This window comes from Centroberyx affinis, unplaced genomic scaffold (assembly GCF_046629955.1).
Source record: "Centroberyx affinis isolate AG114_WGS23_722 - 3 ecotype Tasmania unplaced genomic scaffold, CSIRO-AGI_Caff_v1 ptg001245l_1, whole genome shotgun sequence".
NCBI lineage: Eukaryota > Metazoa > Chordata > Actinopteri > Beryciformes > Berycidae > Centroberyx > Centroberyx affinis.
Genome location: NW_027279756.1, coordinates 9,940 through 26,983, shown reverse-complemented (window position 1 = coordinate 26,983; position 17,044 = coordinate 9,940). Strand labels below are relative to the sequence as shown.

General features: G+C 42.0%; 1 protein-coding gene across 1 annotated transcript; it reads left to right on the top strand.

Annotated features, from left to right (window-relative positions):
* Nucleotides 1-5,622: 5,622 nt before the first annotated feature.
* Nucleotides 5,623-14,059, top strand: rnd1b (Rho family GTPase 1b). Its single transcript, XM_071524884.1, has 5 exons — nucleotides 5,623-5,742; nucleotides 6,295-6,382; nucleotides 12,580-12,689; nucleotides 12,909-13,043; nucleotides 13,814-14,059. The coding sequence occupies exons 1-5, from the start codon at nucleotides 5,623-5,625 to the stop codon at nucleotides 14,057-14,059; spliced, it is 699 nt and encodes a 232-aa protein (XP_071380985.1).
* The last annotated feature ends 2,985 nt before the right edge of the window (nucleotides 14,060-17,044 follow it).

The window sequence follows — 17,044 nt, the reverse complement described above, 5'->3', positions numbered from 1 at the left end:
GAAATTAGTTAAAAAATATTTTTCTCTTTGAATATGATCTATCCAGTAATATAAGTTGTAGCCTACATAACCAGAACTGAAATATTGATTTTTGAAAACAATGATTGATATTGGCTGTTTCTCTTTTAAAAAGAGAAGAGAACACAAAGATCAATTCATGTCAGATTTAACAAACAAAACAGGTTTTTCAGGTTGGATTTTAAAACAACAAGAAACACCTTATAGAGTAGATTTACTGCAAGATTTCCAAAGAGCATATATGCATAAGTGAATAACACATATCACTGGTTCTCATGTTACCCAGGCCTGTGTGGTGACTGAGATGCTTGTTGATATTAGCTCTAAACACTACAAAATTGAGGGGAAAATAAACACAACACAACAATCGAGATAGTAAAGAATGCATTTTTGCATGTCTTATCACCATGTCACTATCTCCGAGACATTTCCAACCCACACATTACTGCTACTACTTCACCTCTCCCACTGTCCAACCTGTTTCTGTCATTCAGGACTCTGAGCACATCAACAGCCTAGTCAATTATTTCATTCTCTATTGGCATAAATAGCTACACTAACAGGTTGGAGCTGGACTGAGGGACAGCCTGTGCACTGCAGGCTTATTAGTGTATGGAGAGCGACCTCTGGTGGTATGTTTATGTCATTAGAAGTCTTTTATTCCCCTGCCCATTGCAAACAAACAGTGCAGGATATAAAAGTGTCAACATCAATGAGGTGGAATATAGATTTTTTTTTAAATATTTCATATCATATGAATAGTTAGAATGTCATGACTGAAAAAAAATCCAAAAAGCTTCATCCAAACTTTGCATAAAAACTAATTTAACTGATTTCATTTATGTTTATTTAATCATCTTTTGGCCATCATGTCATGTCTTACAGTCTCCACAAGCACAAAAATGAATGCATCTCTATCAGCACAGATAATCGCGCTCTAAATGCAACCGCTGTCATTATCATATACAGTAACAGTGTACATGAATTCAGTTAATATACCACACATGTAAATAATCTAATATATGTGCATGACATGACATATTGTATTCTTCTTTCATCAGAAGGGCTTTTTAGGACCATCCTCACACGAGCTGTTCACTTCACTCTTCAGAGTAAATCAACGTATGACTTGCATAACCAGTCACATGTATGCATTACCAAGGCTTATTTGTACATATTGTATATTCAATGCTCAGTTCTTCCTTATTAATATCAAATTGCACAGAAACAACAAACGCTGACAGAAAGTAGAAAGGGTTTTAGTCACAGTATCTTCAAAGCCTCAGAAAGCATGTGTTTCTATGTATTTTTTCTCTCTTTTTAGAATGATGCACTGTAATTATTTAGGACCACCATAAAGATTGCTTCCACTGACACCCACATTCAGTTCTGAAGGGCCGTGGTTTAAGATATATAACTTATACTTGATGAAACACAGAGAGCATAGTACCTCCGACGGTACAAAAATCAGCTCCTCCTATTTGCAGATTTAATTTTTCTTGCAGGAAATTTCTACCAAAAATAAGTGAACTCTTTGGACATCCAAAGCACAATTTTTTACAATTATCATTTCCTATTGAGTTGTGTTTCACATGCCTAAATTCTGTATGCAATACAAAGTCTAGCATTGACAGACACTAGCTGAGACTATCAAGATATCTCCTCAGTTATGATGGGGTATAATTGCACTACTATCATTTATATGTCTGCTTTATAATGCAATAAATGCACTAAATGTTATGCTGTACCCACCTCCAATACTGAATATGGTGTCTGGTCAAATGATGATGTCAACATTTCCCATGGTTTCAGAGAAGTCAACAAGTGAAATGATGTCCAACAGTATCTGATGATGATGATGTGTACAGGGTGCGTCTGTTGTCAATAGCACATCTGGAAAAGGGGGTGAAAAAATAAACTAAACATTTCAGTAATGTTTCCGAGACTAGTATTTATTTCCCTTCAGCTGGTCAAGCACACCATTCCCTCGAAGTGATTTGCATGCAATTAAAAAGATTCACCAACAGAGGGCAGAAGTGGCATGTCTATGCTTTGCAACAGTAATAATTTTGTATTTATAGATCATCATTATTTGGAATGATGCTCCAGAATAATCATTCCAGGGTAAAACAGAAATATTATACAGTGATGGCTGCTGTCTCAACTCTCACATTTCAGTCTCTCTTCAAAATTCCTAATTTAAGTGTGTTAGTATATCCATATAGGCCACTGCAAAGGCATACTGAGATGCCAATGTTGGTTTTGGCCAGGGTTTGGGTAAATTCATGAATGAACTCATCAATTACAGTTCAGCTGAGGAATTGAAATTGGAATTTGAAAAAACCCACAGGAAACAGAATTGGAATTGAATTGGAATTTCAGGAAGTTTAATTTAATTCAATGAAATTCTGTGAAATTCCATGTTTTTTTTTTTGTCACACATCTGAAATTCCATGTGGTGTTATATATTATCAATACTGAAAATCATAAAATGTTAAAGTACCTTTCAGGTGGTATTTGATACATAATGTAATCGTAATACATACATTATGATTGAATGTATTTGATTTGTTGAACTGTCTTTTATTTGATTCACAATGTTTGATTTATAATGTTTAGCAAGTCAAGACAAACCTCTCTTAGATGTGGAATTTGGGATTTTAGTGTCATTCCAATTAATTCCAATTCTATTTCCTTAGAGCTGGGTGGCATTCCAATTCCAACTCCAGGGACTGAACTGGAATACACCATGCATTCTCAATTCACTTCATTAATGGACCCAACCCTGGTTCTGGCATTAATGGTCATTTTTATCCCTGATTATCTCAGACATCTGGACAGCAGACTGACATTCCTTCACCCAAGCTTTGGCCAGTAAGGAGGGGTCAGAGACATGCTGTCACACCCAAACAAGTGGGAGTGATTGGACTAGAGCGATATACAAGACTTCCATGATCAATCTGTACATGCTGTAGTCGGTGAGCTACACCATGATGCTCCAAACATACATAGCTGCACCCATATGCCGCTCATTCAGATTCAGCTTATGCTCTATTTGTTATCAAAGACTGATGTGTACCACCTCTATCAGGCCATTTCTTTCATGATCATCACACACCATCTGTCCTGACTGTAGTTGAGTACGGTACTCAAGTGCTTCCATATTTCATTGTTAGGCAATATCAGTTACATCTCTCACTAGATCTGACATGTCTTCCCAAATAAGTTCATAACCCACTACTTCACATACAGTGTAAATTGCTGCTTCACAAGTAAAAGTCCAATATCATGTGTGAAATATTTAGTTGGGTTACAACACCATCTGCTGATGAATTTGCGACGTGAAAAATAGAAGTTTCCCCAATTGGCCTGCTTAAACACATGAGAATCCTGTTGTGGAAAATAATAGTGACTCAGCTTTTATCTTTTTCTTCAACTCCCTTGTAGTGTGGCGTCAGTCTCTCGCTCTGTTGATGTTAATTACCAACATTGTAACCAAATTTGTGAGGGTGTGAAGGGTTAAGGTGTCACTGCTCTATCCTGCCAGTATAGTCACCCACCCCCGCTTCCTCCCCATCCAACCCCCCCACCCCACCCCCCTATCCTCTGGTATCAGCCATATTGGAAGGTGTCACTTTATGCCTGCTGATTATTCACCGCCACCTGTCCCTCTCTGTCCCATAAGAGGAGCACTGCGGCGGTTTCTCAGGCATCCGTCTATGCACCACGGTTTTGCTGTGAAGGGTTAGAGAGAGTTCAGCTAGCCATCTATGGTTCAACTTTTCCTCTACTCTGTCTGTGTTCCTCTGTGCACCATGACAGTATTATTGTTGTCTTCCAGGTTAGAGTACAACATGTACTTGGATGACTGTTGTAAGATCCATCCTCTTGTTCAGCCACTGAGAAGTATTCTGGGCTGCAGTTGAAATATTGTAGTTGATGGAAGTGAAAGCTACCAGCACATATTTACCACAGCAAAAGAAAAAGCATTTTTTCCTCTTTCGTCTGTGTTTGCCCTTTTTTCTCTCAGCAGGCAGAAATAACCCCCACAATCAGAGCAGTGTATAGCGAAAACAAGACATATTGGGCTGTAAAACACAGACAGATCCCAGCATGGGGTGAATGATATGGGCTGTTTGCGAACAAAGGCAAATTGCTTTGACCCACTGGGGCAAAAACTCTGCAAGGGCACTGATTGGCAGCAGTAAGTAAATTAGCCAGTAAGCTGCTAGGCGCTGGGGAGGACGGTTAATTGACTTTTGTCTTCTAATTCTCCTTTATCTTCGCTGAAACGCTCTTTCCATACAGTAATAACCTTCAGGGTGTGAAGTCAGTTTGTGTTTCCAGGGGTTTGGCCTGTACCAATGAGAGGCAGGACCTCTGACTTGACCCCGTGGGCGGCCGCTAGCTGGTCACCTATCAGGGGGCCTGACTCCTGCGGCCTCACACCAACCCACTGAGTGTCAGCACAGAGAGCAAGGCAGTACTATACTGAGCACTGACAGGTCAAGTGCTCTTTGATCATCATGATTGGCATATGGTCCGTGTAGTCTTTTATATCAGTGGGAATGAAAGGCTGAGAGAGTAAATGTAACTAAGTAATATCAAACACTGAGGTTGTTTTGAGGGCAAATAGACCCCCTGTGTGAACTCAAACATGATTGGTCAATACACAACCACAGACAACACAGCTTCACTGCTAATTTGTCTCTTTTCAGAGCCACTGGCAAATAAACAGATCACAAGATGTATGCATTTCTATCAAATATTATCTTTTTGAGCTTGATATGAAGGCCGTGTTTAAGTTAACCATCTGAATCAATTTTGGCCCAGTTGCGGAAAGATATTGGATAATTTTCTAAGCGAAAGAGCTGAGTTGTTTGGATGATATTGACTTGACCCTGTAGTGCAGATTAAAGCAAACTAATTGGTCCACAGTGGAGTGGCCTATCAGTCCCATTGTCCTCAGCCCTGGTATGCTATTGATCTTGGGAGCCAAGTCAATCTAATCAATTAATTTGCAGCAGGCCAGGCAACAACTGAAAGGGCCTACAGGTGACAAAACACCTAAACTGACTGAATAGGCTGAGACTAATAGCTGCTTATAGTACTTCATAGGCCTACTTAAAGACTAGGATATTTATGGTGGAGACTGGTTTACATTAAATGTCGATTAGAATAGGGGATGGCGTGATTTGTTGACTTGCTTAGTTTGCTGAATGAGTATAAATATTATGCACATTTTATGTATATTTAGTATGTGTTATCATGCAATATTCTCCCAACAAAACTGCCAGTTAAAAATCCCCTGTTTATAACGCAATTATTCTATGATCCTGGGCAAAATAAAACAAGTCGTTTTGCTGTCTGGGAACATCACTGTGTGCAGTAAAGTGATGTTAGAAAGCCTGTGGAATGGAGCGCGCCTATTGGCTGCTGGCGGCCTGTATAAAGAGCCGCAGTGGCAAATTCAATCAGATCAACTGCGGGCATCCTCCGAGAGACAGACGCTGGGACGCGTGATCATACTGGGACGTTTTCGGGGTGTGCTGCTGCTTTGTTTTTTTCACATTTTCTGTAAAGCACTGGGCCGGCATTAACACCATGAAGGAAAGGAGAAATACACAGCCGCTGGTGGTGAGATGTAAACTGGTTCTTGTGGGAGATGTTCAATGCGGAAAAACGGCGATGTTGCAAGTCCTGGCCAAGGACTGCTATCCAGAGGTATGCGAATATTAGTATCATGTGTCTCCTATTTTTGGGAAATAAAAAAACATATTTTATGCACTACAGTTTATTCTGTATTAATGTCGATTATCGCAGCGTGAGTTCAATCTGGCATTTTTTTGGTTAGAAAAAAAATCAGAGCGCGTCTGTTGCAGACTGTGGCAGTTTTCATGCGCATTTCCTAAAATTACGTCCCCTTGGTTTATCCTACGTTCATTTACCATATACTTTTCATGGCATGTGTAATGCGAGGTTATGCTCTATTCCCGATGCATCTATGAAGGAAATGCTAAATATTATAAATCTAAATCTAACATTTCTAGCTGACTGAAGTGCTTCAAGTGATTGATGATTGAACAGAAATCCAATTACCATACATCCTAATTAAGTCACATATTATTTGGTTTACCCTTTGTTGCATTATCGAATCCTTTGGGAAGGGATGCCATGTTTTCATGTTACTGTAATTAGCTAGATACATTCCATTACCTGTAGCTGACTGACTGACACCTCACCACTAATGACACCGTGTTGCTAATTGCTCCCCAGACCTACGTGCCCACGGTATTTGAAAACTACACAGCCTGTCTGGAGCTGGAGGAGCAGCGTGTGGAGCTCAGTCTGTGGGACACCTCAGGTAACTGATCACCTATTCTCTATCTGGCCTATCAGGCCTGCCAGGCTGCCTGCAGCACTTCAGGAGCCTGGAATATTAGGATATGCACTTTGAACAGGATGGGAAGGGAGGGATCAGCCTCCATCTCAGCTGAAAGGAGTCCTGTTTGTTTGAAGTTGTTCCTGGATATTGGTTTCTTATCTCATCCTCATGATCCTGTCCATCTGTATTCAGATGTGTTCAACCACACATGGCCTTATCAGCACGCCTGCTGTTGCTCCTCATCTTCTTAGTTTTGCATGTCAGCCTATTCAATTCCAGGACTCTGATTGTTTCCTCATTGGCACACAAAATGCGCACTTGTTGAATTGCAGGTTTCCATGTAGGCCTATCACAGCCTATAATTTTTCAAATCACCAAATTGCAGTTGGTTGCATTTGCTAATCATTCTCTAATCACCAGATTTCATATCACTTTAGATTGTGGGAGATGAAAGCTGCTGGTGCTTTTTCCCGTATGGCAGGATAATGGATTGCCAGATCTAAAAGCACATCCACTGCATCATTCTTGTGCCTAATATGTTTTGCTGAAAAGGCAGACAGCCAGCAATTTACACTGCTTCAGTTCTTATCCTTGCTTAGTTTGTGCATCATGTAGCCTATATGTTCATGTACATTAAGCGTGAAAAAGAGGGTCAATGTGTCATGGCGGATCTCCCCGGGGTTCTGCTGTTTAGCGTGTTGACCTGGATAATGTGAACCTGGTCTGCAGCACCTGTTTGATTCCCTTCATGCTCACTGCACAGCGTGATCCCCATCTAGCCCACATCCCATTCCATCCATACTTGTGGGCCATGCTGATATGTGTCAGCAGCCTCAGTAGGTCACCATGGCTGAGCAAGTTGGCCTGTGCGTGAGTGTGTGTGTTTATTTGTGCATATGTGGGTGTATGGCTGCCTGCTACAGTAACAAATCCTTTATGTAACAGACCTACTTGTATGAGACGGTGCTGTGTTTACTGGGTTTTCATTTTTTTTCCCCTATTATCTGAAAATGGCAATAGGAAAATCGGGAGTGTAATTCCCTCACCAGACCAAATCCTGCTTTTTAATCCCAGACTGCGGACCTTTGGTCTGGCCAGTGTGAGTGGGCTCGGTGCCGGGGGATGATGGGCACAGAGAGACATCCAGTGGGGCAGGAAGGTTTCTGGAGCAGACAGACAGGAGGCAGCTCAGAAATGGTGGTGACCTGCATTCCCCTCCATATGCTGCCCTAGGTCACCCACTCAAACAGCATGATGCGGGGGATTAAGACTCAGAATGAGTCTACTGGGCCATCCTTTCTGATTGACCTAATGAGTTTGAGACGCTTGCTATCTTTCTTTCTTTTCTTCCTTTCTGTATCCATCTATCTGTACAACATGCAGCTTGGCTGTTTAGCCTCCTTTCCCTTTTACACTTTCTCTCTCCCCCTCTGTCATTATTTTCCCTCCCTGTTTTCCCCCATTGCCCCCCTCCCCTTTGTTGCTTCCTCTCTTGTTTGACTGACAGTGGAGAACTTAACATCACCCCCCCTCTCCCCCCCACCTTATTTGTTTTTAGAGATGACTAGCATATCTCATGTCAGTGTCCTGGTGATGAATGACAAGCAGCGGGGGCTAACTGATGGTCACACCGTACAGTTTCTTCTTCCTCTTACTGTAATCTGCTCTAATTGCATGGAGTTGTGCCGCGGCGGCCCCACCATGCTGAGTGGGTCTCCTCATTATCCCGGCTCCCCTTCATTGATTGGACTGACCTCATCACCGGCTCCTCGTGGCAGGCAGCTCCTTCTCCCAGGCCCGCCGTGGATTTACAGACCAAAATCAATCCACTGGTTTTAATCAGCCCGGCTCAATCGGACATGCAGGCAGAGAGAGGGGGGAGAGCTAACACTGTCCAGTAGCCATAACTCATGAATAGTGAATAATGAATCTCGTTATATTGTTAGGGAATAATTTATTCCAGTCTTGCTGATACAAGCCTTTGTGTTTCAGAGTATATATATAATGATTACTTGTATGATATATAAATTAGATTGATTTGGAATGAACCCAATATCCAATTTAGCTGATGAAACAATCTCTTTGGTTGTAAAACAGAGGCATTGTTAAAAGACGATGAACATGTTAATGGCCATTTATCAGATATTTCTAACTGCCAATCAGGGATTATCAGATATAGCAGTTTCAATATTCAGGTTAGTGTTAGTATTAAAAAGTTGCTTTTTTTTAGATAAAAATAAAGGATGTATTGTTATTTGAAAGTAGAAACAGCCTGGGTGAATGAATGTTCATCCAACAATGTAGAGAAGGCAGGGTGAACAGAGTTTCATTCGGTCCATGTTGATGAGGGTTAGCATTCTCCATTTTATTCCCCTTCTTATTGTACCATTTCACCTCTGACCATGACTTTGTGATGGATTTAGTGGATTACTAACAGAGTAGTGATACTGTGCTAATTTGATGCACATTAAGTCTTTGGTTTGAATAAAAAAAATCTGTGTTTAGAGTAGAATTCCTAATCTGATCACCTTGTTTGCCTTCACAGTGTCAAGTTACAGAGTAAAGCTCGTTAACGGTTCAGACTTGCCGATGATCAGGAACAAAGAGACTTCCTCTCTTTCCCCACAGGGGGCTTCAGATCTGATTCAGACTCGGGCATGTCAAACACGGGAATAACTGTCTGATGCAACCTAGTGTGTTTTTGGCTGGGATGTGAGCTCCATAGCTAGCAACTGCAGCAACACCACAGCTCCCAGCCCCCTGGGTGGGTGGAGGGGCCGGGCTGCTCTCATCCCCAAATCTGTGAGTCATCCCATCACTAGATCATTAATCTGTCTGACCCTGAACCTGCGTTCTCACTGTTGGAGAGGAGTGCGCTAATGATGAGGATGAGCCATGTCACTCAGTTGATTTACCGCGCATACACATAGATACACACGCTCACTCAGGCACACACATACGCACCCAAAAGCAGATTCTCCCCCCCTCCCCCACCTGTACGCTCCAACACAAGGCCTTTGAAGCCTACTTCTATGCTGGCCCAATTTCCACCTCGACACTTTGCTCTGGGCGTCGCATCATCGAGACGGATGGAGTTGAGCTCAGCCGCAGGAATTTGGTTATACACTTTTTTCCCCCTTTCATTCCCCAGTTTAGTCAGCCTCACTGTCCACGTTTCATGCCTCAGAAACTCTCCATCTGTTGTTGAGGCATGTTGTTGAGAGAGAGGAAGAAAGGAAACATTTGGGCCATGGTGAGGAGCTGTGCATTGATCTGCCCATCTCCACCACCAATCCATTCTCGGGATTGTTGCAGTGTTTGCAGCTCAGAGAGAGAGAGAAAGAGAGGGAGAGTGACAGAGAAAGAGACAGAGACTGGTCCTCTATGATATTAGACTGCAGGGGGTGAAGGATTAATGGCATAGGAGGGCTCTTTGTGATCTGCCTCAGTAGGGTACACTCCTGCTTTCCCTCCTCTCTGCCTCTCCGCTTTTCTTACCACAATAGAAACAGCTATTTCCTCCAGGATTAGAAACTGGGTCCTGGAGTGAGGGGTGAGTGCTGCCAACGCTGCTGCTAGACCCAAATGGCACACCACCGCGGTTCAAATTCTATTACTGATACTTTCATATCAGTATTTATTAGGGACGCGACAATATATGGAAATTCAATATATCGCAATACAAATATGTGACAATAGAATATGTATCGTGGGGCAGAAAAATGAATTGCGATATTAGCTACATTTTATTCTGCTGTAGTAATTACAAATGAGACGGCTTGCCCATCACAATTTCACAAGCTCTGTAGAGAAATTATATTATTTACACTTTGTAATGACATTTAAATTGTTTACATTCTAGCAGACAACGCCATATCTAGAAAGAACTCAGAAATAAACATAATTCTGCACAGTCAGACTTTGTTATCATTGAACTTTTATTTATTACATCGTATTGTGGTTGTATCGAATCGTGAACCCCATATTCCGTATCAAACTGCAAGTATATCGTCCCATCCCTAGTATTTATTAATTTTCTTTAAAGATAGAGAATGGTACAAATACATGAATCGTACGTCCATTGTCCAGAATGAAAGATCAGAGAGATTTCTGCGGATGGTTGAGAAAATACGGTATAAAAAATGTCCTAGACGTTGCCTCTCTTCCTCCCTCCCTCCCTGGCAGGGTGACTAATTTGTCTGCTTTAATTGAAACGGCTCTTCGGACCCCTGTGCACCTTTCCATTGATTTGCTGCATTTAGATCAGTGGCCATTTAATGCAGAATCACACCCAGGTTCTTGGCTGTGTGATAACCCCGTGTGGGAGAGACTCTTAATCTTCACTGGGATCCAGCTAGATACCTCAGAGTCGAAACACACACACACACACACACACACACACACACACTCTGCAGATCATCCCAGTTGTGCTAATTACTCTGATTTTAATGCGTGTCAATTCTCACAGTCAACAAACACAATGTTTCGTAGATGTGCAAGGCCTTTCTCCTCTAGTTCAAGGTGTAAATGGTGGTAAGGCAATAATCTAATTTGCATTCTAATGGTGGTGAAGTCTGTTCTCTGTGTAAAGTTCGAGTAGATCATTTGCCTTAATCAGACTGTTTGTAAATTTCCCATTTAGCAGTACAACAAAGAGTACTTCCAAAGGCACAGAAACAGAGTTGTGATGCAACAAGCGTGTCCCTTTGTTCCTTCGCAGCGCTGTTTACTTTCTTCTGGACATTGAGCCCTAAGGAATTTCAGCACAGCTTGTCATTATTCCACTCACGGCTCCCGGCAGCTGGCAAATTCAGTTTTGCCCTTTGATAATGTGGAAAATCATTAAGTATTTATGAAGCTGATCTATATGCACACATCCATGTTGTGTGTGCTCTATCTGCGGTGGCTGTCGTTTGTTTTTTCTAATGCGTTGTTTTCTACATTGTAAATCAATTAGGCGGGGTTATGTAATATCTAATGAGTGATTACACAGTCTGCTTTTGTTATCTATAGCTGTAAGGGGAACACTGGATCCCTATTGAGATTCACTTGCAACCTAAGTAAACATGTTAATCCCATTGAGCCGCTCCTCTTCTCTTTCATCCGATCTGAGATGGGGTTCACCTCTGGCTGCTGCCAAATTTAAACAGTGTGTAGTGTATCGTTAGGTGTGGTGTTGGTGTGTGTGAATGTGTGTGTGTGTGTGTGTGTGTGTGTGTGTGATGGGTGTATGTCTACGGTCCCCAACTCTGTAGCAGAACAGAGGACAGTCCCCGGCAGTAGGTGGGTGGGCAGTTTGCGGTGTAAAATGATTGATTGGCAGTTAAGGCGAGCCTTTATGGAGAGGTGGGAGGAATGCTTGATGTAGATGGTGGATTCCAAGGCTGTTGCTGTGGTAACAGAGGGACTGGAGGTATTGCGCGCCGAGCGGAGGATTTTGGGGGGGTGGGTGGCTTACTTAAGGATTCTGAGCATGAGTGGGAGCGTCTGCCTGCCCCAAGCCCCGCTGTTCCACTTGCGTAATCTACTGCTAGAGAAGATCAATGAGGATTTAGTGCTCGATTGTCATCTTCTCTCCCTCTGAAATGCCAATAGAGGATATGGGAGCAGGGAAAGGAGCAGTTTCAGGGACAGCAAAGTAAGGCTCAGCATGAGAAGTGATGCCTATCACACATAATCCCCGCCGCTGTATTCTCCTGCCCTCCCTCTGCCTCTCTTCCTCTCTGCCGCTCTGCTGCTCTACCGCCCTCCTCACTCTGCCCAACCGCATGTTGTCACAGCAATCAGTTATGGAAACAACCTCTGCTCAAAATAAACCTCTGCTCAAAATATTGTGAAAACATACTAGTTCATCCATCTGCAACCGCTTGTGGGTCTCAACCCAAAGTTTAACAAAACACAAAATTAAGCTAATTAGCTGCGCACAGACCTATTTGAATGGGTCAGAGATGTCTGTCGGTGGTTTCACAGTTTGGTGTCTTGTGTGCTTTTTCATGTTTGTTTTTTCTCTCATCCACATTAATAATGTCTATGTCTTGTCCTATTTATTTAAAACTTTGAACTTGTTTGTAACTCGACATCATTGTAAATGAGGGCAACCTCAATGGTTATTCGAGTTTAAATAAAGGTTTGAAATGAAATGAAATGAAATAATTCTCCCTCTTTTCCCCTCCAAGGTTCTCCGTACTACGATAACGTGCGGCCCCTGTGCTACAGTGACTCAGATGCAGTTTTGCTGTGTTTTGACATCAGCCGCCCAGACACTGTGGACAGTGGACTGAAGAAGGTAATGGCTTCAGTTCTCTGCTTCATAGTCTATTCTCTCCTCTCATTTCTGGTCATATATTCAGTAATCTAAATTCTGTCGATACAATTTGGACACAACAGATTTGTTTTTATGAAAGTATAGTCCTGTAAGATATTACATTTTAGAGACTTAAACTTCTAGTAATCATTAGCATGTTAACTATAAATAAATCCAATGAAATGTCTTCTATGTCTGCAGTGGAAGACTGAGATCCTGGACTTCTGCCCTAGCACACGCATCCTGCTCATTGGTTGTAAGACCGACCTGCGCACAGATGTCTGCACGCTCATGGAGCTGTCCAATCAGAAACAGACACCCATCACCCACGAGCAGGTTAGACAAAAGAACTAGCATAGCTCTCCATTGATATACACAAATCTATTTATCCATAAATCCATCAGACCTCTCCTCAGTTACCTCACTCACAGCCTGTCTTGCAGACATAAGGTCCTGGATGTCCAGTACTGCTGAACAATGACAAAACTGAAGTAATGGTGTTTGGACCCAAAGCATACAGAGATTTTGTAAACCAGACTTTAGTTTCCCAAGGTTTGCAGTGCACCCATGAGGCCAGAAATCTGGGAGTAATCTTTGATTCGGACCTGAACTTTTCTAAACATTTTAGCAATATCACCAAATCAGCTATCGGTCAAATCATGTCTGTGAAGCACTTTGTTAACTTGTTTTTGAAAAGTGCTATACAAATAAAGTTTATTATTATTATTATTATTATATAGTCAACAAAAATGTGTTGGATTAAAGAAACGTGGCACAAACACAGTAAAATGTAAGAAATTAACTTTTTTGTTGAACTATGAGATAAAACATTTATATTGCATATTGGCAAAAAAAACACTAAGATTTGTTTTATCATGACAAAGGGGCCCAGGTGAGATTGAGACAACTTTTGAATGATGGTGTTGCACCTGATATTTAATTTCAGGCATTTTAATTTTCACAGGCAGACAAACTTTCAAGGGCATTTTTGAGCCTCCGTTAATTCTGATCCTGATTCTAACACAGGATGATACTGTCAATCAGAAATGATAAAAGGATTTTAGAGTGAATAGCAGCTCACACCACCCTTCCCCTCCCTCCTCCAGGGTTCTGCTATGGCCAAGCAGCTGGGTGCAGAAGCGTACCTGGAGTGCTCGGCGTTCACCTCGGAGAAGAGCATCCACAGTGTTTTCCGCACCGCCGCGCTGGCCTGCATCAACAAGCTGCAGCCTCTCCCCAAGCCCAGCCCCACCCGCCGCCTCTCCAAAAGACTCCTCCACCTGCCCAGCAAGTCGGATTTGCTCTCTTCCACCTTCAAGAAGGAGAAGGCCAAGAGCTGCTCGGTCATGTGAGTGGAGACCTCTTGGGTTACAGTCCTCACATGCGACTCCCAGCCCCCCGCCTCTTTGGTCTCGGGGAAGGGGGGGTGGGCACGATGGCTTTATCAGAGAAGGGCTCCCTGCTGAATCCTTCCCTCACCCCCCCGGAAACCAAACACCCCTCAGAAGAGGTGGACACCTCGCTGTCCACTTGCTCCTGAACTTTTCAGCGCACATCCATCTTTTTCACAACTGTTTTATCTTGCTTTTAAACAAACAATATCAATCAAGGTTTGATCATCAAGCTATCATTTTTTTATCACCTGTAAACAGTATGCAACTACAATGGTGTTACATCCATCCGATTTACTATCTCTAGGCACATGTTGATTTTGTCCAAATTGGAAATGTGCAACGTGTGACGTTTAATCTTGTGATGTAAATGCCTCTCAGACAAGTGAATGGATATTTTTCTAAATACAAAAATAAATCCAGCATGAAACTATCAGGCATTAGCAAAATCCTGTACATCCCTCTTAGTAAGGTCTGTGAGGTGTGAAATAGCATATCGCCGGTGTCCCCATTTAGGCCTGTGAAGGCACAGAGGTGTGGAGGCAGTAGTGGGACAAACCACAGTGAGAGCTATTACACAGAGAGCTATTCCTTGTCTCATTGTCTCACTGGTGATGAGAGCAGGGATAAGTGCTGTTAGCGTGGGCTGCCATGCAGACAGCAGTCTAGACTGTGTCAACCTGGATGGATGGTTGATGCTAGGTAGTGTAGCTCTGGACAGCGCTGCTCCATAGGCTCTCAGTGGAGATGATGGAGAAATGGAGGAGGCTGAAGAGGTGCTGTATGTACAAAATGACTGAAGAAATGAGGACACGCAAAAAAAAATAAAGGGAAGTTTAGTGGGGCTTCCAGTGTAGCCGGTGTCATAGCTGGACTCTATTTTGATATAGTGCTTTTGTGAAGAGACAGACACGTTTTAACTGATGAGAAAAGATGTTGTTGTGACCAGGGGCATACACACAAGTGGTTCAATGCCGAAGCTGCTGCCGAGCGCTGTGTATGAAGTTTTGACTGGTTATTGGTGTCAGTCAAAGTCTGGTGAGGCGTGTTTAAAGGACTCCTGTAAGCATAGGATAATGCCTAAGTGCCGGGCCGATTACAAATGGGAAAATCTGGGTTCCAGTTTCAAATATTCTTCAGAAAAGAGTTGTAGCATTGCATTGTTGACACTTTTTCAACAATGCTCAAATGGTATGCAGTTTTGAAAAATGCCTTTCATATCATGTTCCCAAAATTCATTCAGATTTTTTTGACAAAATATGCCTGTGGATTTCTCTCATTTTCAACAATCCAATGTAGCACTCCCAACCTCTGACTCTACTCTTCCAAGATTACTCTAGTTTTTGTGTTGTACACTCTTGTTAATCCCTTGACCTCCAATAAGCAGCACTTAGGTTACAACAAATATGGAGGAACAATTTGACCCCTTTTCTGAGCTTAAATCTTTGGCTTCATGGTTATGTATGTGTGCAGCATTGATCTCTATGCTTCTAACCATAAAGCAATAATGATTTAAGTGCTTGTGATGCAAAGTAACCTGTGTGGCAATAAAGATGCAGCTTTGTGATTACTGTCATGCTATAGCGCTCCATGGACATCCATGTTATGGCAAATGAACTGAAACCATCTCTGCTGTACAAAGAAGCTGCTGATCTGTGTTTGCCCCTCCTCCTCCCTGTCAGTAGCCACTGGTATGTAGAATAACCAATGACAATGTTGTGCTATGAAATAGATCAGAATATGTGAATAAGGGTGAACAACGCTATTTGATTTAAAGATGCTAGACTTTGCTATCAATTTTACATAATCATAATAAAAAGTTTTGAGGCAGTAAGGATTAGATGAATTCATCTAAATCACTTGAGCTGAGTTGACAGTGCAGTGTATGCTTTTAACATTGGGAATCTACTTGGAAACCTCCAAATGTCTAACAATCATCTTCTGAAAAGGGCTAGTGTGAGGGAAAAAACAAAGGAAATAATGCGGGACTAAGTGGAACAAGTGATCAAAATGCACAGGCTGGCCCTGTCCAAAGAAAGCTATTTTTCCATTACTCGTTTCTCGGTTGACTTGTGTTTTTTCTTTGGTATTTAAAAGCTTGACATGAGTCCCAGTGTTGTTTTAGGTGTATCTCCCTCAGATGGTTGTAGTGTCTTTGTGGAGCTGCGGACTGCCCCTGGTAGTCAGAAGAACTTAAAGTGCTGATTTGCACAAAGGCTTCCAGTTCATGGTCACACACCAAATTCCTCAGCATTGCCTAGCAACAATTCAGCATAGGAAACAGAGACTGGCTCTTGGGTTGGTTGTGCAGATAGAGAGGGTTGGCTCACAAGCAGACATACCCACATCCATTATAGCTTCAGCTATGCCTTTATTGCCAAGCTTGTTCAAGAAAATTCTTATCATTTTTCTTTGGGTTGGGGAGCTTATGCCAGGCTCAAGCCTTTTGAAGATGGGATAGAAGCGGCTCATGGACCATGTCAGTTAATATGCAGCCTTTGTGTTGTAGTCAGTGTGTGGTACAATGGTGCAGTCAAACTCCTAAGCATGTCCTATTAAAGTTGTATGATTGTACATACCGTCTGTTGTTTTATAATCTTTGTAAGACATCGTTAAGAATGTCACATGAAAATGTTGTTGTTGATGTGAATATTTATTTGGTAGCTATTTTTTGCCTTTTTTTGGTTGACATGTACATTTGTTTGAAATATATTTTGGACATTTGACTTTTTTCTCTCTTTTTTTGCTGTGTTAAATAAAGCTTGCCCTGTTCGGCACCCTTGACTTGTTGTTGTGCTTTAATTTAGACTTTCTATCATAAACCATCTGTCACCCAAAACCCTTCATCCTCTTTGTTGGATGTTGTACCAACAATTTATTCAGGAATTTTGTCAAAATAAAATAGCTACTGGTGGAACTGTATTTATTAGAATAGCTACATATATT